The sequence below is a fragment of the Diabrotica virgifera genome, chromosome 8 (assembly GCF_917563875.1).
Source record: "Diabrotica virgifera virgifera chromosome 8, PGI_DIABVI_V3a".
NCBI lineage: Eukaryota > Metazoa > Arthropoda > Insecta > Coleoptera > Chrysomelidae > Diabrotica > Diabrotica virgifera.
This window is the reverse complement of record NC_065450.1, coordinates 55,957,610-55,983,493: the sequence shown is the minus strand read 5'-3', so window position 1 is coordinate 55,983,493 and position 25,884 is coordinate 55,957,610. Positions and strand designations below refer to the sequence as shown.

General features: G+C 33.1%; 1 protein-coding gene across 3 annotated transcripts in view; it reads right to left on the bottom strand.

Moving 5' to 3' along the window:
- Positions 1-3,408: 3,408 nt before the first annotated feature.
- LOC114337965 (TBC1 domain family member 15) overlaps positions 3,409-25,884 on the bottom strand; it is a 42,919-nt gene continuing 20,443 nt past the window's right edge. For 2 of the 3 annotated variants that reach the window (XM_050659561.1, XM_050659559.1), the window contains exon 6: positions 3,409-19,458. In XM_050659561.1, coding sequence (XP_050515518.1) covers positions 19,171-19,458 — 288 coding nt within the window. In that variant the 3' untranslated portion in view covers positions 3,409-19,170. The remainder of the gene's footprint in view (positions 19,459-25,884) is intronic. The other variant, XM_050659560.1, reaches the window with a different exon arrangement.

Sequence of the window (25,884 nt, the reverse complement as noted above, 5' to 3'; positions counted from 1 at the left end):
CTATTTTCATTTCACACGTTTCCATCAGTCTTTTTGTCCTTGTGGTGTCAGGTCTTGTTTCCGCAGTGTAATTCATAATTGGCCTAACTACCGTCCTATAAATCTTGCCCTTTGTTTTTGTTCGTAGATGTGTGTCCCAGATAACAATATAAACTTGTTTCAAACTTGCAACAGGTTTGATACATCAAACATGAAAGTTGACTGCAGGTTTGCCATGGCAACTTTGCAAACTTGCAGCAAGTTTAAATTAAACTTGCTAGTTACAGTGTGACAAACTTGCATGAAGTTTGTTTTTTCAAACTTGCTGAAGGTTTATTTTTGTTTTGTTGCATGAAGTTTGTTTTTTTAAACTTGATACAAACTTGCTTAAGGATTGTTTTGACATACTAGCCACAATTTGAATAAAACAACGTGAATCAAAAATAAAATACCATTTTATAAAACGTTTTATTAATCACTCAACTAAAATACAATCTATTGTCTAAAATTATTTATTGGAACTTACATTAAACCCGCTAGCTTCAGATTCCGATTGTGTTCCGATGCTCAGTTTTGTCTATCAGCTCTGAAACAAATAAAAGAAATTGTTATAAGCTCTTGTTGTGTGAACAGAATTAATATTTGCTATTAATAGAGATAAAAGATGTTAAAGTAGTATGTAAATACAGCTAGAAGCTACGAAAAACATAAAAAAACTTACCTCAATTTCACCAAAGCAAAAATAATACCAATCTGTAAGCTTAGTAAACTTCAAAAACAAGCTTCAGCTTAGTAATAATAATTAAAGTAATAGTCTGGGAGAATTGTACATTATACGGTAAATTTAAGTTAAAAACTCAAAGAAAAATATAACAACATAGGATAGGATATAACCACAAATTATCACCGCTTGGCACTATGGCACTTGGCAGGTTACTTTCCCGTGTTGTCAGCTGTCGAGTAAGCTTTTTTCCTCAACGTACCTTAAAAATTCCCACTTTTATGATAAAATTCCCTCCTATGCTCCTATTTAAAAAAATCTGTGAAAATATGTTGAATTATTTTCAAATATTTTGATTTTTTTTAAATATTTTACAATTTGGACTAGAGCAAACATTCTCTTATAAGTTAACTTTTTCCCTTTTATGTTGAAAATTCTCGCAAAAAGGGAAATTTCCCTTCGGTGGCAACACTTTCGTTAGCGTGGGCGTGACATCAGTCAGGGTACCGAACAAAACCCAACCGAACCGACCGTAACGTGTAAGTCAACCAAATAGATAGCACGCGTGACGTGGCTTTGCAACTGTACGCTTGCAGCAAAGTTGCTACAAACTTGAATCATCATCTTTGTCATAACAATATTGCAGCAAACTTGACACATACTTGCCTCGTTATATTTGACGCAGCAATTTCAAATCAAAGAAGAATCAAACTTGCCACAAGTTTACATGCTATCTGGGTTGCGCCAGATAGTGTGTTTAAGACATCCTGCTATTTTGGTGGCTTTGTTTGTTTGTTGGCAACTTCCGCTTCTGTATCTCCAGAACTGTGCATTAGAACTTCCAGGTAAATAATACTTCTTTTTGCTAGATTATTTTGCTGTCCACTTCTAGCTTGCATCTTATTGGATCTTTAGAGATTACCCTTTTGGATTAGAGATTGGATCTTTAGAGATAGAGATATTTTGTTTTATTTGGTGGTATTATCATGTTGAACTTTCTTGCTGTTATATTAAATTGATATAAAAGTCTCTGAAGGTCATCTTCACTCTCTGCAATAAGTATGGCATCATCTGCATATCATACTATAGAGATAATTTCTTCACCCATTTTGTACCCTATACTCAGGTTATTTGACTTTATGGATAATTTCATCCATGATGAGGTTAAACAGCAGCGGGCTCAATGAGTCTCCTTGACGTATGGTATCGGCTGTTAGTTTGTCATTAATTCTGGCCTGTATGTTACTTCTGCTGTATATATGTTTTCGATAGTCTTGATAATATCTGATGGTATGTTTCGTTTATACAACAGGTGAATTGCGTAATTCAGCTCTACACTGTCGAATGCCTTTTGTCGATCTATGAAGTAACGGTAAGCCGGGACGTTGTATTCTAGTGATTTTTCCATGAGCTGCCTGATGACAAAAACTGGATCGTTACAGGATCGCCCAGATCTATGCAAAGCCTTATTGTTCATCTGCTAGATGTTTCGTTGGTGATTTTGGTGGTAATGACTTATATGGTCAATTTCAGAGCTGTACTAAGCATTCCTCTGTAGTTTTCGGGTACAATATATCTCTCAATAGTACCTCTCTTGCGTACAATAAATGGATAACGTCCTTTAATTTGACCCTGTCAAATGCCTTCTTAAGGTCTACGAAACCTAGATTATGTGAGGTCGTTAAGGCTATGGAGCCTCTCAGCACTTCGACCTATAAAGATCTTTTGTGCATACTACGAAACCTAAGTATGCCGGTTTGTTGTATTCTAATGATTTTTCTTGAACCTGCCTCATTATAAACATAGCGTTGGTGCATAATCTTCCCGACCTAAAACCTTTTCGTTCTTCTGCTGTTATAAATTTTATTCAGTTTGTTTGTTATCACTTTGGTAGTTAATTTTAGTGTTGTGTTTAATTAATTCCTTTGTATTTCTCCGGGTCCGATGTTTCTCCCTTTTTGAAGAGAGGTATTAGGATGCTTGATCTCCATTCTTGTGGTATTCTGTTTTGTTCTATTATTTTTTGGATTAGTTTTAATAGATGTTTGGTAAGATCTTATCCTCCGTACTTTAGGAGGTCATTCGATATTCTGTCCTCTCCTGGTGATTTTCTATTTTTTAATTTCCTTAATGCTTCCGTTACCTCTGCTTCTTCAATATTTATTTCTTCGTTTGTTGCTACTTCAGGTGTAGGTGGTTCGTTATCGTTAGTTTATCAAAGATCGAAAATAGTCTGCCCAAGTTTCCTTCTGAATGTGTTTCGTTTTTATTAGTTCGTTCATCTCTTTTCTTTGTCCTCTGATCATTCTCCATATTTCCTTTTGTGTTCCGTAGAAGTCGTGTTCCATCTGTTTTGAGAAGCCCTCCCAGTGTTCCATTTATTTTTCTGACTAAAGTGTTTGGTGTCTACAGAACCAACGTGTCAATTCTTGAAGAGCTTCGTATGAAAGACAGGCTATTAAATTACCTCGAAACTAGTGGTAGTAGAAGGAAATGTAGAGGGTCAAACACCAAGAGGAAGGACTCCAACTCGATAGGCAAATGAAAACTCTGGTATGAAAATTCCTTCATGAAGCGGTCCATCTGGTTCAGGATCGCAGCCAGTGCAATATGACAGCAATTTAACAATATTTAGATTGTCACCACATCCTGACAAGGGCTCAAGGGATGAGGAGGATTAGGCACTCTTAATAAGAAACACAGTTGAAAAAAGTTGAGTATTTTATTGATAAAATAAAACATTAAGTCATAATAACAATTTAAAAAGTAAAACAAGCGAAATATATTACTTATACTTAAAATTACAGTAAAAATATTTTTCTCCAAAGCAACCAATATTTAGGTCCAAATAAATTATCCCAAATGATTTTTGTTATCAAAACAATAATTTCTTCAAGTGTTTTGAAGTAACTTCTAGGAAATAAATTCCAATTAGAACATCATTTTCATATTGAATCTTCGATTTAATTTTTCCTGAATGAAAAATATACGTACGTGGTTCAACACAACAACCACAAATCCTTTCAGAGCAGCATTGAGCAAATTACAGATTGTCATGATGGTCTCCAACATTCGAAACAGATAGGCACCACCAGAACAAGAAGGAATGAGGCATGGGCACGGATGAATGTGACACCACGTTTGATTTTTCTTCAAATATTTTCTGCGTATATCTTCAACTCTTCACTAGTTTCTCTTTTCTGGGTATATCTTCAACCATAAATCAATATGTATCTCAAGAGTTTATTTTTTTCTGGCTGTGTGATTATTTTGTACGAGATCGACTCAATCAATCGGTTCGCTAGAATGTCAGCGCACTATATTATTATCTTCTTTGACCCTACTATCCCTTTTGATTTTGCATAAAATGATTTGATTAGCGATATACAATGAATTTTGTTATTATACAGTATGAGCGCATTAATAACCGGCAATATGGCACAAAAGATGGAAAACATAAAACATTGTGAAGTAAAAAGAGATGAAACTTGTAGAAGTGGAAATTATCGATATAAACGTATAAATCAACATTATATTACATAGTTTCCCACCTTTAGACGTATGGGAGGAATGACAACTGTCACTGTGACAGGAGAATTTTATAAAATACTCCTGTCACAGACGTCTATGGTGGGAAACTACAGTCCATCTAATTTACTTACCGTTGCACGTCATTATCTACGCCAGAGATCTAAGTTGACATAGTTGCCAAAGTATAAAAAAATCCAAAATCCATTTTAAATCAAATAGATCATATAATTATTGTAAACGTGGATTATACAACAAAACAAATTAATATTCAATGTAAATAAGTAAAAACTTAAGAAATAGAGAACAAGAATTAAATTATAATCTTTTAAGATTTGTAGTGTAAGCGTTTTTGCACTGCATTGTTAATAATTATTAAAACGGCTCCGAACTCTTGACATGAAGCCGGTAGGTTTCTTTGTATATGTCTACAATAACAACTAAACAAGTTGTCAGATACCTCGATAATTCCAAGTCATGATAAAATTAGGTGAAATTTATATTTTTATAAGAGATGATGTTTTTATAGTAAAGTAAATAATAAAAACAGTAAATATAATAAAACAGATACTTATAGTAAAGAATATAAACAAATATGAAGTGTCATCACCGCAACTGTCAAATAAATGTTACCAATTTATTCTAAAACGTCACCTTCGTTCGATTACAGTTACAGTGTAATTCGAGTAAATGTGCTTCATAAAAACGCTTTATAATCCATTTTTACAAATTAAATGAAACATATTATTGTGTATTTCTTTAGGTTAACATTAATAGAAATCTTCAAATATTATTTCTACGCGTATATAATAAAATATGTCCAGTGGCTGTAATTCCAATGTATTCGGCAACGTGATTCTAAAAAAGAACACACCTACCGCCTAAATATTTCGTGTTGGTATCATGCGACGTCACAGGCTATGACGCGGATGACGTGCAACGGTTAGTAAATTAGATGAAGTATATGTACTTAATTGTTAGTTTATTCGTTTATATCGATAATTTCCACCTCTACTAGTCTCATCTCTTTTTATTTCCCAATGTATTATGTTTTCCATCTTTTGCTTTATTTTGCCGGTTATTAGCGCGCTCACCACTGTATACCATAAACTTATAAAAATATACTTTAAATTCTTCTTCTTGATGTGACTATCCGTGACGAATGTTGGCGATCATCATGGTAATCTTCACTTTATCTGCAGCACCGCGGAAAAACTGCACAGATGTTGTGTTGAACCAGGTTCTGAGGTTCTTTAACCTGGATGTTCTTCTTCTTCCTGGACCTCGCTTTCCAAATATTTTTCCTTGCAGGATGGCCTGTAGGAGGACATGGCATATCTGGATTCATTTCCAATAATGTGTCCAAAGTATTCCAACTTTCGAAATTTGATGGTGGTTAGTATCTCTCGGTTCTTCCCCATTCTTTATGTGTGACCCATAATTTAAATATGCTCTAAATACTTACTATTTCATGTTTCACACAATGTAGTGTTTGGGATAATTTATTTGAGATGTACAATAATATAAAATTAATGTAATATTGTAAATCTAAAATTGTAGGTACAAGATATCAAAAAATTGTGATTCAATAACGTTTTAATACAGTTGCCATTTAAGCTTAAAAAACTACACAAATAGGTTGGTCCTTAAAATATTATAAATTTACATTTCACAGTAAAATTCAATCAACTATACTAAAATCACAATAAAGATGCACTAAAAATAAACAAACTAAGACACAATGAATGTTACGAGGAGCACTCCCGAATCATGATTTACAATTTATAAATTTTGGAAATCATGATTTGGGGTTTTCAATATATGTATATAGGGTGAGGCAGATAAAGGGCCTATTAGAAATATCTCGAGAACTAAAGGCAACTTAATCATGAAAATTGGAATAAAGAGGTTTTGAAGACTGATCTATTTAATGAAAATATTTTCATCTATTTGGTACTTCCGGTTATACCGAAAGTTGCTTATAACTTCGTTTCTTAAATGGGACACCCTGTATATTTTTACATTTTTGGATTCTCCTTGATTTCTTCTTTCTTGAAATATGAGGTTTTGTAATATTATGCAGGGCAGTTTAAAAGATAATTACGTTTTTTATTCATTTCGTAGCAACTTTCACACCCTGTAGAATTGTAGTAGTTTGACATCCAAATCTCTATTTATATTCAAATAATTTTTAATACACAATCCCTGCTCAATTTATCAGACTCACCCGAGAAATATCAGTTTTTTTTTTAATTTCAAGCACCTTGAAGTATCTTCAAAGTGATACGGAACTGCTAAATGGGTTAAATAACAATTACTTAATAATCAGGCTACATAATTAAGCTAAAATGGTAAATTTTTTTTATTGAATTGTGAAAACTTGATTGATGGCAATAGAATGGGCTAAAGGTGTGCAATGAGTCGACTTTTTTCAAATTTAGTTTTTTAGTTAAATTGGTGATTGGTACGTTCAATTTTCGTAAAATTTGCAGTGGTGAGTGTTAATATTGTTCCAAGGTTGTTCTATGTGAACTTTAGTTTTTAATTTTTAAAATTTATTTTAAGATATAAATAGAAATATGTTAATTTCTAAAAGATGAATATCTTCGATTGGAATTTTTTCATATGGGTGATTGTAACAATCTTTTTGTTGAGCAAATCTCTTCTGTTACTACTCTTTTAGAAAATATCGCATGTTGTCAAAAAGAAATAGCAAAAAAATGCGGAGTATCTTAATATTTAGTTCGAAGGTTGTGTCAAAAACCTAATGGGAAACATCATGTTACATCGATTTGGAGGGGTTGGTATGGCAGAAAGATTTCAGTTACTCCCAGTGGGCAACGATTTGTAACGAATTTGGCTGTAAAACACAGAAGAGTCATCCATAGCGATATAAGGAATAAATTGGAAGAAGCAGAGAGTTCAGTATCGGTCCACTGTACGCCGAAATTTGTACAGTATGGGATTCAAATGTCATACGCCAGTTAAGTAACCAAAACCATCACCACAAATGCTCAAGAAACGCTTAATTTCGGCCAATTTGCATAAATATTATATGACTAAAATATTAATGCAAATTGGCCCAAACTAAGCCTTTTTGAGCATTTATGGTGATAGTTGATTGTTTAGATATTTCCTTAACTGGCCTATGATATTTGAATCCCATACTGTACAAATTTCGGCATACATTGGACTTCGATACTGAACACTCTGATTCTTCCAATTCATTCCGTATATTGCTATGGGTGACTCTTCTGTGTTTTACAGCCAAATTTATTAAAAATCGTTGCGCTCTGGGAGTGACTGAAATCTTTCTGCCATACCACCCCTCCAAATCGATGTAACATGATGTTTCCCTTTAGGTTTTTGACTCCACATTCGAACTAAAGATTAAAATAGACTGCATGTTTTTGCTATTTCTTTTTGACAACATGCAATATTTTCTAAAAGAGCAGCAACAGAAGAGATTTGCTCAACAAAAATATTTTTACAATCACCCATATGAAAAAATTCCAATCGAAGATATTCATCTTTTAGAAATTAACATATTTCTATTAATATTTTAACATAAATTTAAAAAATTGAAAACTAACGTTTATATACAACAATATTAACATTCACCACTGCAAATTTTACGAATATTTTACGAATAACACCAATCCCTAATTTAACTAAAAAACTAAAGTTGAAAAAAGTCGAGTCATTGCGCCCTTTTAGCCCATTCTATTGCCAACTGTCAAGTTTTCACAATTCAATCAAAAACTTTCACCATTTTTAACAATTATGTAGAACAATATTATTAAGTAATTGTTATTTAACCCATTCAGCAGTTTCCTATGACTTTGAGCATACTTTTAAGGTGTTTCAAATGAAAAAAACTGATATTTCTAGGGTGAGTCTAATAAATTGAGCAGGGATAGTAGTCTACTACTGGCAAGAATCATTAGTACAGCTAAATTTTTAATTTAAGTATACAGGGTGGAAGAGTTTTCTTAAATGGAACACCCTATATTTTAGTATCGTAATGAAATGATATTTTATGATACTTTTTTACTTCTTAAGCATTCCCTAAACCTAACTGCTTTAATTTGTGCTTAATTGTTAATCGCACCAACAATCTTAACTACGTAGGTGTTTTGATAGCTCAACCATTATTGGCAATTTTAAGTATCAGTCTGGATTAATATGTATTTATTTTCGAAAAATTATTTGAGATTAATTATTTTCACGGCCAACCTACTAAAATTTCACGTATTTTGTGTTGCAATTAATGTTCGGATTAAATCACCAACAACTCACAAATTAAAGCAGTTAGGTATAGGGAATGCTTAAAAATTAAAAAGTACCATAAAATAGCATTTTATTACAATAATAAAATACAGAGTGTTTCATTTAAGAAAACTCACAAAATACTCATTCCGAGTTTCGACCAACTCTGTATAATAAAATGAAAAATTTAACTATACCAATAATTCTTAACAATAGTAGACTATATTAAAAATCATTTGAACGTAAATAGAGTTTATTGTGTCAAACTGCTACAATTCTGCAGGGTGTGAATGTTGCTACGAAATTAATAAGAAAACGTAATTATCTTTTAAACTACCCTGTATAATATTACAAAACCTTATATTTTAAGAAAGAAGAAATCAAGAAGAGTCTAAAAATGTAAAAATATATAGGGTGTCCCATTTAAAAAAACCAAGTTACAATCAACTTCCGGTATAACCGGAAGTAGCAAAGAGACCAAAATATTTTCATTGAATAGTTCATACCTCAAAACCCCTGTGTTCCAATTTTCATGATTCTCTAACCTTTAGTTCTCGAGATATTTCTAATGGGCCCTTTATTTGCCTCACCCTGTATACATCGTAAATCATGATTTGGGAGTGCTCCTCGTAACATTCAATGTTTATTGGTTTGTTTATTTCTAGTGCATCTTTATTCTGATTTGTGAAAATTTAACTGTTTTTAATTCAAACCGTTCCACTAAATTAAAGCAAATGATTGTGCAAAAATTAAAAATTTGAGTTTTTGACATAAATCTGTTCGTTTTAGACACGAGTTGTTCATCTATTGGTTTGATATCTCTGGATTGCCGTCATTGTCAGCTGATAGAGTGGTAAAAGCAACGAATCAAGCGTCTACATTGGTTGGTATCAGTTACTGTCTGACCATCTGTCTCCCCCACTTTATTTCATTTCTAAGTTATTCTAATATTACTTTTTCTTTGTAATTTTATTATTTTAGAACAAATGTTTTATTGTTTGTGTTTTGATTATCTTGTTTTCTACTCAATGTTTCGTCTATTTGTGTTCGGGAGCACTCCCGAATCATGATTTACAATGTATAAACTTTGTAAATCATGATTTGTGATTTACAATGTATATACATCGTAAATCATGATTTGGGAGTGCTCCTCGTAACATTCAATGTTTATTGGTTTGTTTATTTCTAGTGCATCTTTATTCTGATTTGTGAAAATTTAACTGTTTTTAATTCAAACCGTTCCATTAAATTAAAGCAAATGGTTGTGCAAAAATTAAAAATTTGAGTTTTTGGCATAAATCTGTTCCTTTTAGACATGAGTTGTTCATATATTGGTTCAATATATCCGGATACTCGTCATTTTCAGCTGATAGACTGGTATAAGCAACGAATCAAGCGTCTACATTGGTTGGTATCAGTTACTGTCTGACCATCTGTCTCCCCCACTTTATTTCATTTCTAAATTATTCTAATATTGCTTTTTCTTTGTAATTTTATTGTTTTAGGACAAATGTTTTATTGTTTGTGTTTTGATTATCTTGTTTTCTACTCAATGTTTCGTCTATTTGTGTTTCTTTTTGCTGTTGTTAAACCTCTTCTACAGTAGGAAAAATGAAAGAATACCCATGAACGAACATATAAAACACGCTGTATTTTCCTGTCACCGTGTCATACAAAAAATTGGCCAGCGCAAGTACATGTAATAATTATTATTACATGTACTTGCGCTGGGCAATTTTCTTTGTGACACGGTGACATGAAAATACAGCGTGTTTTATATGTTCGTTCATGGGTATTCTTTCATTTTTCCGACTGTAGTTATATTTAATTCAAATATGGTTCTCACAATTTTCCCTTCTAGAATTTTTAGATTCGGAAAACCTATATCATCTAGAAACAAATTTTTGCAATTCATTTTATAGAGGGCGGTGTGAGATATACCAGAAGTCATGAATGTCTGTGTTGTCTCTATTAAAGTCTTTTCTTCATTAACACAAAGACATATTTTGCCTATATTGAGGCCTATCAGGCAAAGTCAGATCAGACAGAGGGAGAAATATACGATTTTTAAACCAATTTCATACTTTTCGGAGAGGATACGCTAATTTTTAGGGCATCTGTTCTATTGCTTCTCTAAATGAATGATCATTATTGGTAGAAAAAGTTTATTTTATAGGAAATAAATTATTTTAGGGACCAACTAACTTTAACAAACAGATTTATAATTATTACTATAAAAATTGTTACAAAACGTTTGCCCTACCGATATTATTCAGTCATCTGAGCAGACTTTATCGTTAATACGTCAATATTTACTTAAAAAACATTAACCACATTTTGAAAAGAGTTTGACCATGTAGCATGTTGTTTTTCTTAAATTTAAAATGTTGGTCAGACCTGTACACAGCTGCGATAGTCTTTTAGTTTTATTGTTTAGTCTTGTTCTAAAGAATGGTATACTTAGATCCGATAACTATTTTTTAATAGACGGTTTTCGCACTATTTTCAAATCTCCCATTTATAATTTAAAACTTCTGGGTAATTATGTCGAGCTGTGATTCTTTATCTAAACACCTAATTGCTTTTCAAGCAGAATTATCCCTTAAGTTTGTAGCACACCCTGTATTAATGACGAACATGGCTAGTTGTTAAAGTACCTAACTTTTTTATTGTCCAATATAAGCGAATGAATAAAACACAGAATGTTAAGAAAACCTGAGGCTATAGTTGGGTTTTAATTGCAGTATTTTATAAATGCTAGAATATTCCACAGGGTGTGGTGAACATTGAAAAAAAAACACAGTTTTGTTGGTACACCCGGTATACAATGACAATTTACTTGTTTAGCAACAATATTATTACAGCGACATTGGTAAAGAATAAAGCTATTACATATTAAAAAAATCACTTAAATCGGATAAAAGGTTTTGGAAATTCGAGACATCAAAAATGACCCATTTTTTAGGTGGTGCGTTAATTTCTTGGAGTAGTGTATTACTGAAGTTATCAAAACTTTTTATGCAAAAACCGGAATGCCACCTCTCACATCCAATTAATGTAGACGTTGTTTAACAGATGCGCCCTGGTAAAAGGTATCCTAGTGTAAAAGTACGAAATTCATATACTTTATTTGGGAATTTCCAAAATAAAAAGTACTGTATCAATTGTTTTGTAAATTTGCATGAGCATTTATTATAAAAAGAAGTATAAGTAAAACAATTTTCATAAAAAAATATTGAAAATTAAACGATTTATGCGCCATCTACTGACACTGTGAAAATAAAAATATAGGTCCACTGCTGCAGTGATTGGGACTAATAGAGATCCTGAAACATAAAATTTCAAAGTGATTATTGAAATATGTTATTTCCTATACCATCAACTAGAATATTTGAAAAATATTAAAATTTGGAAAAATAAAGTGTTGATTTTTTTTTTAAATTAGCCAAAACATTTTCAGTTTCAAAAACCGCCGAATTGACATTTTTTATCCGATCAAAAAACCCCTAGTTGATGGTATAGAAAATAACTTTTATTTCAATAATAACTTTGAAATTTTATGTTTCAGGATCTCTATTAGCCCCAATCACTGCAGCAGTGGAGCCATGTTTTTATTTTCACGGTGCCAGTAGATGGCGCATAAATCGTTTAATTTTCAATATTCTTTTATGAATATTGTTTTGCATATACTTCTTTTTATAATAAATCCTCATGCAAATTTTCAAAGCAATTGGTACAGTACTTTTTATTTTAGAAACTCCCGAAAAAGTATATGAATTTCGTACTTTTACACTAGGATAGCCCCTTAAAGTTTTAAGATTATCCAAGTTCATTTTCTGGAATTTTTCCGCACTTTAAAGAAGCTGAACGCGAGAAGATGGCTTATTTTTAAAATCACAGTTTGCAATTACTAAATGGTACAAACTTTTCAAAACGTTGGTGATGTTTCCTTTTTCTTGCACATTCATATTTAAAATTGCGTATTTTAAACCTTGTCATGATTCAAAATTTCGTTCACTTTACAATTTTTTATTTTATTTTTATAAAACCAAGTCCGCGATTTCTACCATAATTTTACTTTATGTTATATTGTAGAAAAGTTTGATATTCAAAAAACAAGATATGAAAAGATTAATAGAAACTATTATTTTCGAAAAAACTGTTTGAGTCTGTTATACCTTAACTAAAATGAATTTATATTTCTAAACTTGCTAGCAATATTCTATGCAATAAACTAACTGAAATTAACCAGATGGGCAGAGTATTTCGACGATTTACTAAACGATAAAGGGTAAACAGAAATACAAGTGTAAGCAGAAATATTAAAAGTAGGAGTAGATATACTACATCCAAAAGATAGCTCGACTTATTGTAAAAATATGGGAAAGCGAAAAAATGCCAGAGCAATGGAATACAGCAATCATAGTCCAAGAGGCAGCGCTGAAAAATCTCGTAAATCTCTTTGAATTTACTAAAGCTAGATTTTTCACAGTTGATTACTGTGATTGTGTAGAGATTGCTTTCCTACGAAGGTAATTAAATCCATTTACTAAGGCTGAAAATCAGTACACACATTCTAAATTAAATATAAATAAAAGTTATTATAGTCGGTCAGCTGTATGACGGGACAGAGCCGGTCGGTGGGCCCCATTGAATGTACAGGGTTATTCACTATATTTTGACCCCCTTGTAAACTGCTTTATTTACAGAATTAGAAAAAAAATGTAAAATACAAAAGTTATTCGATTTTTAAATTATGATTTTTTGACATAATATATCGTACTAGTGACGTCATCCATTTGGGCCTGATGACGTAATCGACTATTTTTTAAAATAGGAATAGGGGTCGAGTGCTAGCTCATTTGAAAGGTTATACAATTCCCTATTTAGTAATATACACATTAACATGATTAATTATACAGGGTGTCCAAAAAATTTTTTTGTGTAGAACTGGAACAAGTGAAAGAATCTACTCAAGACTAGAAACCATGGGCCTTTAAGTCCTAATTTTTCATATCTTGTTTTTTGACAATATACTATTTAATCCCCAAATTTCGTATTCACATTTTGACCTTTCTTTACCTTACATAGTGTGAAAAGTTTTCTTCCAGAGCTGCCACTGATCCGTCGTCACTTAATCATAATAGTGTTAATCACATTTCAGCTTGTAATCATTACTACGTGGTGCTTGTAGGTATTTTCTTACTATATACTCACATAATGCTGGACTTTATAAAATACTACAAATATTTTAACAATTAGAAGGGTTTTGTACTAAAAATTTGAATTTTTGTTAGTATAGTTGTTAAAAATCTACAACGGGTTCTATCCACAATAACAAGCTAAGCGCAAAAAAGGAATTTAGTGATAATCGAATATTCTGATAATCTCTTCGGTTTAATCGTTCTTGCCCAAAAATGCTACGACCAAAAGAAAAATATATGTATTTATATGCTTTATAGACTTCGAAAAAGCATTTGATAGAGTAAGACACAACCTACTATTAGAACCTTTGGAGGAAGTCGGCTTAGATGGAAAAGACATCAAATTACTAAAAAACTTGTACTGGAACCAAAACGCCAGAGTTGGGATCAAACGTTCCACATCCGCAGAAGTAGAAATTAGGAGGGAAGTTAGACAAGGATGTGTTCTGTCGCCCCTGCTGTTTAATCTTTACTCCGAGTTTCTATTTAAAGAGGCACTGGACGATTCCAAGGATCGAGTCAAGGTGAATGGCGTAAATATCAACAGCATCAGATACACCGATGATACGGTGTTGATTGCGGATTCCGACTTGGGTTTACACGACTCATAGACAAGACAAACTCGACCTGTGAGTAATTTGGTATGAAAATAAACATTAAAAAAACCAAAGTGATGTCAATCAGAAAAACCCAAAACGTACCTGAACCTTCCACAGTAAATGGGTACATTTTAGAACAGGTTAATAGATTTAATAGTTAATAGGGATGTTGCATCGATAGCAGCCTAAATCCTGATCTAGAAATAAGATCGAGAATAGAACATGCCAAAAATCGTTCAAAAAATCAAAAGACTAAATGATCTCGAAATTCGAGTACGTTTATCAAAATGCTACGTCTGATCGACCCTTCTCTATACAGTTAAGACGTGGACTCTACGAAACTCTACGAAACTACAAAGGATTTTCGACTAACAAGGTTAGTGAAATGTCTCCTCCAGAATAGACGCTTCTACGTAACGCTCCAGTCCAAGAACAGTCGGTGGAGGGACCAAAAAAATGGACTCCCACAGGGAAGTGTCCTCGCACCGATTCTATACAACATATACACCAACAACCAACCCATACACCAACAAACAAGGCAATCTATTTTCGCTGATGATACAGCTGTGGCAGCTCAGGGAAAACCTTCAATGAAGTCGAAGTGAAACTGACAGATGCCCTGGGAGACTCAGCTCTATACTACGATGAAAACCATCTGAAACCCAATCTCACAAAAACCCAGGTATGTGCTTTCCATCTTAGACTCAAGCATGCCCGAAGGCCGCTGGAGGTGGAATGGCGTGGTCAGATGCTGGAACACAACGAGACGCCAAAATACCTCGGCGTACGTTTGGATAGAACTCTGTCTTACCGATCCGCAAGCTAACTAATACAAAATGAGGAACACAACCACACACTCTCCGCACTTCTGCCTTAGCATTATGTTTTTCGGCCGCGTAGTTTGGATCACCAGTATGGGCAAACTCTGCTCACGTAAAGAACGTGGCTCTAAATGAAACGGTTCGTATAATATCGGGTTGCCTAAAACCGACACCTATCGAAGAGGTATACCCCATAGCTGGGATTGCTCCACCATCTATCAGGAGGAAAGTTACGTCAGAGATAGAATGAAAAAAGCAGGAGACGGACCTTATATGACCACCAAACTCAGCCAAGTAGATAAAGATCTCAGAAAAACTTTCTGAAAACATCAAGATCCATCCCCGAAGCGCCAGAGACGCGCCGAATACACCTGTGGCAAGCGTCAGCTACCGCAACACATTTTCCTGGATACCAGGAGGACGATATCTGCGACTGTGGCGCGGTTCAGACCAGCCGGCATCTACTATCATGCACAGAGATGAGAGAGACCTGAACAGAAGAAGACTTAATTTTAGCAAATGACAGGGCCATCTATGTGGCCAACCATTGGAAATATAGAATTTAAAGTTGTTGGTGTTCCGGACACGGAAAGTAAGTACCAACACAGAATTGCGCCGTAGATCGGGAGTAACCGACGCAATCAGAATATCTACCTTAAAATGGAACTGGGCAGGGCATGTCGCGCGAAAGAAGGACGGCAGATGGACGAAACGTATTCTCGAGTGAAGACTCAGACCCAGGTCTTTCGAAGCAGAGGATGACCACCAACAAGATGGACAGATGACCTGAAGCGGCATGCCAAAATTGGATGCAAGTGACTCAGGACCGGAATTTGTGGGGTGAACTACGGAGACCTACATTCAGCAGTGGACAAGTATAGGCTGCATGATGATGAATGCACAATATAAACACATTTTTCGGTACAAAATAAATTCAAATTTGGTTCTAATTTTCTGATCAAAAGTTTTTATGTCACTTAAAATGAATAATTAAAAACCTTTTGGTACTTAACTCATTATTGATGTACAATCGTTAAATGACTCAATTGATGTTCAACATATATTATTACAATACATAACACAGCCAAACTATGTTAAAATATGTACAAATAAAATATCACATAAACTAAAATTGACAATGAAATGTCGATAGTAAATTAATGTATTTACCATATTCGTTAATACTTTAGGCTCTCTGTTTTGTGCAATTTGATAGTATAACATAATCTAGGAGCCAACGGGGGTTTGGAATGCACATTTATGTACCCTCTGTACCTTGGCACTTTTGATGTTTTTTGGGGGGTATTCCCATCTCGGCTCACTTTAATTCTTTGATACCCCAGGTACATTTTCAAAACTCCCCAGGTCGGCTCGAAGATTAACAGGTGGGTATTAGTTCCCCCTTAGTAGGTATAATAATAATTTTATCTTGGAATTATAGATTAGGGAAAATTTCTTATTAACATAGAAAAACATCCTACGCTCAATACCCGTTCTTGCAATATTGTACAGCATTTTGGGTTCTTTTCGAATTTAAGAAACAGTTTCTCTTGGTTGGAAATGTTGGCCGTGGAGTCGATTTCGCTACTGATACATAGGATAAATAAATGGTTAGATGTTTGAGACATATTGACTGTTTGGGTATCTGCTACGCCACTGCTCATGTAGTCAAAAGCAATTACGTTTTTTTTTTCAAATTATACCTAATTTATCTTCTATGTATTATCGTAAAGGTTCAGCTTTTTAACCATTTTAAAATAAAAATAGGTTGCCGATTGTAAGGCAATCTTGTTTAAATTTTTCTTCTGTGTTTGTAACATTTGAAACAAAAAATAAACATTAACTAATAATGAGAGTGATTTATACATTCTATTTAATAAAGTTATTCTATAAATCTATTTTTTTCCATTAAGATGTAAAATTATTTGATAGTAATATAGCGATACGCTTTAATTACTATTTTTGCTAATTTTATTTTCTTAATAATTTTTAATAACATTTCTCAAAACAAAACAACATTAGTCATTTAAAACTCACATGTAATATACAAACCATATGCCAACAAGGGCATTGATTTCGAGAAACCAAAATGTATCCCTAAACAGATTGTATAAAATTAATGTTTTTTTCAAGGAAACACTAATGGATTACGATGTCATATCGCCACACTCTTTATGTCAATTTCTTAAAATACAAAAAGGTTCTCATCTTTTAAAAGGCAGATGCAATAATTTATGGCCCTTTCTGGCCATTATCGCAAAACCAGTTGACATAATAGTTGGTGATCCGAAAGTCAGTCTCTACACAGTATGCGAACGATGCAGACACACCCTCGCTCGCGCTAACAAACAACCCTCTTTGGAGATATAAGCAAAACACCGCTTGTTTACCCAAAATAAATAAATATATTACTGTTCGTTGTTACACTTATTTTTTATTAATTCCGTCAACCACACCACCGGAATAGTAACAATTAATATCCCATGAGCTAAGCTGGTATATTTTATATCGGGCAGTTTTAACCTTTGCGACGACTTGGGACGTTTTTAAAAGACCTACCTATTTCTTGGACCGAAATAGGCACTGTCCGTTTTTTGGTGCTTAGATTTGATTTTTATGAGGGTACCATGATGAAAACACGTCAGATAATTTGTTATTAACAATTTAATTGTTTAAATAACAGTATCTCCTAAACTATTAGAGATATTTAATTTTACCAAAATGAAAATTGTTCCTTTTACTGTGTTCCTTTGAAAAGTGTTACTTTTACTGTGATATTTTTGAAAATGAACAAAATGGTGTTTGGTAAACTTTGGTCCGCTTATTAGAACCGGAGTTATATTAAATTTCGTGAAAAACAATTGCAAAATAGACGTTCAATGGGGCTTTTCCAAGTATAACTCAACTTTCATACCTGCCATTAACTAAAAAAAACATATTATTTTATCCTTATTAATAAAAAAGTTAACAATTAAACAATAAAAATTTCATTAAAAAGTTTCGAGTTAATCAGTTTATAAAGAGATTTAAACAAAATTAAACTATATAAACTTTAAAAATCTAGCTAATGGAAATTATAGGACAACTTAAAACGAACATTTTAAGCTTTGCTACATATTTCTATGTTAATTTTTTACCAAGATATGGGACTAGAGCGCATCTAATGCGGGCGCGCGTAAATTAATTTTCAATATCTCGGCAAAAAATTAATATAGAAACATTTATCGAATCTTAAAATGTTCGTTTTGAGATGTTCTATAACTTCTGTTCCGTGGTGGTTTACGGAATCAATTAAATGAAATTAAAATAAATGTAAAACAACGAACAGTAATATATTTATTTATTTTGGGTAAACAAGCGTGCTTCGTTTATATCTCGTAAGGGTTTGTTATTTTTGCGAGGGTGTGACTCCACCGCGTGCCCGCTGGGTGTGTTGTTGACTTATCCCGACGCCCGCTGGGGTGATACTGGCCGAGACCACAAACGCTATTATGTCATAATGTATCCGGTTCTACCATGTGGCCAGAAAAGGCGATAAATTACTAAATCTGGCGCTTTAAAAGCTGAGAACCTTTCTGTAGTTTTTAAGAAGTTGACATAAAGAGCGTGGCCAATCTGGCATCGTAATCTATTACGGAATTTGTGTTTCCCTGAAAAAACCATTAATTTTATACAATCTGGTTTTGTATTTTAGGAACGAAAACACATATGAATTTATCATGAGACGTATGCTTTCGTTTTGAGAAAAGTTAATATTTAAAATTAGCAATTAAAAAAATAATAAATGAAGCGTGTCGCTAATTTAAACAATTAAATTGCTAATAACAAATTATCTAACAGATTTTCAGCCTGGTACCATCGAAAAATCGAATCTACGCGCCAAAAAACAAAAAGAAACGTCAATGTACCGATGGGATATAATAGTGCATACTCAACCACCCCTAGCTCCTAGACAGTCATGATTAACAACAGAAAAACGAACAGTCGAGTGGCAACTCCTGGCCAATAAAATCTTAGAAAATTACCTTACATACACTATCAGAGTACTACTATAAAAAGCTCGAATTGATCGACTTTTCGTAAGCTACTTCGTCTGGACTGATTCTCACGTTATCCACGGAACAACAAGGTTGGGTTCCATTGCTCATGTCTGTGCTGTCTTCGAATGGAGATTGCTCGTGGCTCCCGTAGGAAGTTTGGGTTTGGAGAATCGGTAAACCGAGTATGATCCTTATGTTGTCGGTTAGGTGCTCAGATTCTTTGATTTGGTAGTATATGCCTTCTGCTTTGTTGAGCATTATGGCCATGTCCAGTTTGCCATTCAAGTCGTTTACATGCTACAACAGATTAAAAATACCTCGATCATTCCGAAATAATTAAGTAGATTACATTAATTGAGTATTCACTTAAATAATTGCTACCCTATGAACAATAGGGAACTTGCACATTTTTTTATTACATAATAATGTTCAGTTTTGTATAAAAACGAGATTTCCAAAATTTTACACTTCAAAAACTCATAATAACTTAGAAGTACAAAATTAAAGTCTTCTGTATTTTAAAATAGTTCAAACGACCCGTGACGTCACACAGTTTCACTATACTTCATCTAATTTACTAACCGTTGCACGTCATCCGCGTCATAGCCTGTGACGTCGCATGATACCAACACGAAATATTTAGGCTGTAGGTGTGTTCTTTTTTAGAATCACGTTTCCGAATACACTGGAATTACAGCCACTAGACATATTTTATTATATACGCGTAGAAATAATATTTGAAGATTTCTATTAATGTTAACCTAAAGAAATACACAATAATATGTTTCATTTAATTTGTATAAATGGATTATAAAGCGTTTTTATAAAGCACATTTACTCGAATCACACTGTAACTGTAATCGAACGAAGGTGACATTTTAGAATAAATTGGTAACATTTATTTGACAGTTGCGGTGATGACACTTCATATTTGTTTATATTCTTTACTATAAGTATCTGTTTTATTATATTTACTGTTTTTATTATTTACTTTACTATAAAAACATTCTCTACTGTAAAAATATAAAGGACCAGGCAACACTACTTATGGAAAAGTGGTCCCGGTCAAATTTGATGAAAGTTTGGTCAATGATACTTCTTGATGTGTAGATTAAAAAAGTCCATGGCACCTGGGTCTGAATAACTACTATTCTCGAGTTACAGTCTTCTGAAGTTATTGGATTCGAGTGCTCGGTTTACGTTAAGTGCACTAATTTACGGTCAAGTGAACGAACATATTTATTATTAGAAGAAGAGAAACTCATGTTCTTCATACATACTTGCGTGTTGTATATGAATTTGTGGTCAAAAATAGTTGGATCGTATTTTAGTCTTCAGAAAACTAAAGGAGTGCGGTATAAAATGTGCTGCTAGATCGATATAAGCATTATCATGTTTTCATGAATGCTTCTCAGTTATGCAATACCAGCAAAACTGCAGTTCGGCTTTATCTTTAGAAAACTACTGAACAGTGGCGGATTTAGGGGGATAGGGGTAATTCCACCGGTAACATGTTCCAGAATTAATGAAATAACTTTATTTAACGAAAATGAACGAGATGGAGCCATCAAAACACATTTATAACCAAAGAGCGGATAGTGTGACGAAAAGACGTAAGCCCAGAGCATGGGCGCCCATATAAAAATTTTTAGGGGGGTGGCAAACGTGAAAATGTTGCACATTATATTTTGTATACTTTGAATAACCATATATAATTCAAAGCACCCGAAAAGCCAGGGGAGTCACGCCCCCCCCCCTGTCCATGGGTATGGGCGCCCATGGCCCAGAGTACGATTTAAGGACCAGAGAAGATGAGTTACGGGTGTTAACGAGTACGAAATTGGAAAACCAAAGCGGAGGATAGAATGGAATGGATTCTCGAACAGACCGAGGTCCACCAGGGGTTCTACAGCTAATGATGATGAGCTTTTTAATACAAAATATTATGGAGAATAATTTTGTAGGGCTATTTTTAGAACAACTATAATATTCATACTTAGGTATAATCATATAGAAGAAATGGTCAATGGAGAAGGCTTCATAATCATGATTTTGCTAACTTTCCTGTTTTCGACTTAGACTAAAAGACCTTACGATTGGGATATATCAAATTAAACTGGCACCATCTTACATACAAGATAAAATAATAAGAGAAAATGACGAAGAGTTTCAAATTGATGAGAATAGGGATAAACCGGGATTCATAAGAGTTGGAATATTTTCTAGGTTTCGGCAAGCTACAAAACACCAAGTATTCATTTCCTATACGATGAGCCTGTAGAAGAACCGATTAACGGGTACTACTGTACCTGTCAATCTGGTGCGAGAACTGTAGGTACTTGTGCTCATATCACCGGTGTGTTATGGTTTTTAGGCTTTGCAAGACATGAACCCAATGTTAAGTATCCTGATAGGTCGTTAGTTAACACGACGTATGGTGCATCTAACCGAAATCAGCAAAATGTTAACATACGAATAGTCGAAGATTATTTAAATCCGATTTTTCCATAGACAATTGTAATTAATATTTAACATTTACAAACTACCATTTACTTTTTTTTTGTATTGAAATCAAGTCCATGTTCTCTACCTGTCTTATATATGATATCCGGGACAAGTTTCATGTCAACTAATGTATTTTTTTATGTTTCAACAATTTTTTCTTTAATTATTCTGGAACATGTTACGAGTGGAATTACTCCCATCCCCCTAGATCCGCCACTGTTCAATAGTTTTCTAAAGATAAGGCGGAACTGTAGTTTTGCTGGTATTCCATAACTGAGAAGCATTCATGAAAACATGATAATGCTTATATCGATCTAGCAGCACCTTTTATACCGCACTTCTTTAGTTTTGTGAAGACTTTTCGGAGGTTTTCTGAAGACTAAAATACGATCCAACTATTTTTGACCACGAATTCATATACAACACGCAAGTATGTATGAAGAACATGAGTTTCTCTTCTTCTAATAATAAATATTTTCGTTCACTTGACCGTAAATTAGTGCACTTAACGTAAACCGAGCACTCGAATCCAATAACTTTAGAAGGCTATAACTCGAGAATAGTAGTTATTCAGACCCAGGTGCCATGGACTTTTTTAATCTACACATCAAGAAGTATCATTGACCAAACTTTCATCAAATTTGACCGGGACCACTTTTCCATAAGGAGTGTTGCCTGGTCCTTTCACCTAATTTTATCACGACTTACAGCCGGTTTCCGAAACGTTATTCAAATCTCCGATCATCTAATCGGCTGTCAGATTTGATCAACTGTTAACCAGTGATGGGTTTCTCGAACGCCAATTATTGTAAAATTGCATGATCATAGATCATGTAATCGATGATCTGACATACGATTTGGTAGCGATACTGTCACAATTGGCTGTTATCCTTCAAAATTTCAATTATATTAACCTCGAAATCCAAACTTGTATCGTTAGATTCTAAAGGTGCATTCTCTCTTACGTACTGTCACTTTTGTTTGGAGCAAGAATTGAACGAGAGCATTTTAAAAATGAGGCTAGGTATTGTGACGAAAGTTGGAGATATAAAACAGTTTATTTATGATCTATAATATTTTATAATCTTCTTTTTATTTTTGGTTTATATATTTACTTTTTATATTTATTTTTAATTTATTTACAGGCTGTTTTATTGTCTTCAAAGTTAGCTGCTATAATTTCTCACACGTTTTCCCTTTTATTTACATCGCTATAATCATTATGTTCTGCTTTTTAGAGCTCTGGCCTCTCAAAAAATAGCTCCATGATTCTAGCATCCTTGTTACCGTACATTTTTAAAAGAAAAAAAAATATAAATTGTATAATCAAATATAAAAAATGTCTGATATATCCATGTTCTGCAAGTTAAATAAATATTTTAAATTATTTCTTCCATAAAAAAATCTTATTTTTATTGAATAATATGATTTATATCTTTTAACTATTTAGAATGGGAAATAAGCCACAATATTATTAAAAAATGATTTTTATTAACGTTTCGACGCCCAAATCGGGTGCCGTTGTCAAAATACAAAATACTATTAATATAAACAAAAATGTTGTTGCTTAGTAAAAAAATTCTTCTAATAATTTATTTAATTTGACTCATTTATATCGGCAATTCAGATACATATGATACATTTTAAAATAGAAGACTTTAAAATGATATTGCCAATATTTATGAGTTGCATTCCTGGGACGACTTTACTGAAAGATAGTTCATTCGATTACATGAAATCAACCCCAACTCAAGAATATCCGTCACAAAAAAATCATAGCATGTGATCTGTCTTTAAAAAGACAACCACATGCAACGGTGACATTAAAATTCTCGCGTTATTAATTTTTATTTTATTATTAATTTTTAAAGACAGATCACATGCTATGATTTTTTTGTGACGGATATTCTTGAGTTGGGGTTGATTTCATGTAATCGAATGAACTATCTTTCAGTAAAGTCGTCCCAGGAACGCAACTCATAAATATTGGCAATATCATTTTAAAGTCTTCTATTTTAAAATGTATCATATGTATCTGAATTGCCGATATAAATGAGTCAAATTAAATAAATTATTAGAAGAATTTTTTTACTAAGCAACAACATTTTTGTTTATATTAATAGTATTTTGTATTTTGACAACGGCACCCGATTTGGGCGTCGAAACGTTAATAAAAATCATTTTTTAATAATATTGTGGCTTATTTCCCATTCTAAATAGTTAAAATTATAAAAATGCCACAAGAAAATAGCTTCAGAACAACATGATTTATATCATTTATATATATATGTGTTATTTGACAACTTTTTCCAGGAATTTGTTAATTGCAGAAATTAAAAAACTAAAAAAACTCTTAACAGCCCGTTAATCGACGCATAGTCGCAGATTAGGTAACAGTCCATTTTTACCGCCGTTTGACAAGCGAAACTGGTTAATCGACCTTTAGCAGACTCAAAACACTCATGATCGGCTGTTAACTAACGATTAATCTTTTGTCAGATGATCGACTGTGGTTAAAACTAGTTTGTTTGACGTTTCTGACGCATTTAATCTATTGTTAATCGTCGATTACATAATTTTTGAGATGATCATCCTTTGGGAAACCGGGTGTTAGAATAATCGAGGTATCTGACAACTTTTTTCGTTGTTATTGTAGACATATACAAAGAAACCTAACGGCTTCATGCCAAGAGTTCGGAGCCGTTTTTTAATTATTAACAATGCAGTGCAAAAATGCTTGCACTGCAAATCTTAAAAGATTATAACTTAATTCTTGTTCTCTATTTCTTAAGTTTTTACTTATTTACATTGAATATTAATTTGTTTTGTTGTATAATCCACGTTTACAATAATTATGTGATCTATTTGATTTAAAATGGATATTCAGGATTTTTTTATACTTTGGCAACTATGTCAACTTAGATCTCTGGCGTAGATAAGGACGTGCACCTGTAAGTAAATTAGACGGACTATATATGGTCCCGTTTATAATGGACAGCCTTAGTCTGACGTCACATATGTCACAAAATTGGGAGGAGCTTATATTGACTTCAAACAATTTTGTTTGTAACGTCAAATGGTCATAAGGAATTTTTCATTTATGTGCTTTGTGTGGCAAAATAAGACTTCATTTAGGTATTTCGTTACAGAAACGTGTTAATTAAGAGATTTGTATTCGTTTTTGCCCAGGTGAGTTAATTTAATGCAATGATTAAGTAAACAGTAAACAGTTTTGAGGTTATGTGTATTTTCAACCACTAAGGAATAAAAACGACCTGAGCAAAAACGAATAAAAATCTCTTAATTGACACGTTTCTTTAACTAAATACCTAAATGAAATGAGATTTTTATTCGTTTTTGCTCAGGTCGTTTTTATTCCTTAGTGGTTAAAAATAAACATAACCTCAAAAGTTTTTACTGTTTACTTAAACATTGCATTAAATTAACTCACCTGGGCAAAAACGAATAAAAATCTCTTAATTGACATGTTTCTTTAACTAAATACCTAAATGAAATGTCTTATTTTGTCACACAAACTACGTAAACAATAAATTAAAAATTCCTTATGAGTGTTTAACATTATAAACAAAATTGTTTGGAGTCAAATACAGTAGGAAAAATGAAAGAATACCCATGAGCGAACATATAAAACACGCTGTATTTTCCTGTCACCGTGTCACACAAAAAATTGGCCAACGCAAGTACATGTAATAATTATTGTTACATGCACTTGCACTGGACAATTTTCTTTGTGACACGGTGACAGGAAAATACAGCGTGTTTTATATGTTCGTTCATGGGTATTCTTTCATTTTTCCGACTGTATAAACTCCTCCCAATTTTGTGACGTCAAGACTTAGGATGTCCATTAGGTATATTCTTCTTCTTCTTCTTCTTTAGTTTATTGGCCTCCACCTACTTAGGTATACCTCCTCGCGGAATAAAGGAAAATATTGATATTCTATTAACAATTATCGTATGTCATTGTAATAATATATACCAGTTTGTTGACATTGGAGTTTGATATAGTTATTGAAGGAACGGAAAGAAGGTTTACTACGGAAAATAAAACCATTTTGTAAAAGTACAAGTTTTCTATGAATAGTTCAAACGATGAAAAACACTTGTAACGTCACATAACTGTATTTTCTACTGACGATTATAACGTCTAATTTAAAATTCTGTTTACTTTGTTGGAAGAATGGATATAAGATATAA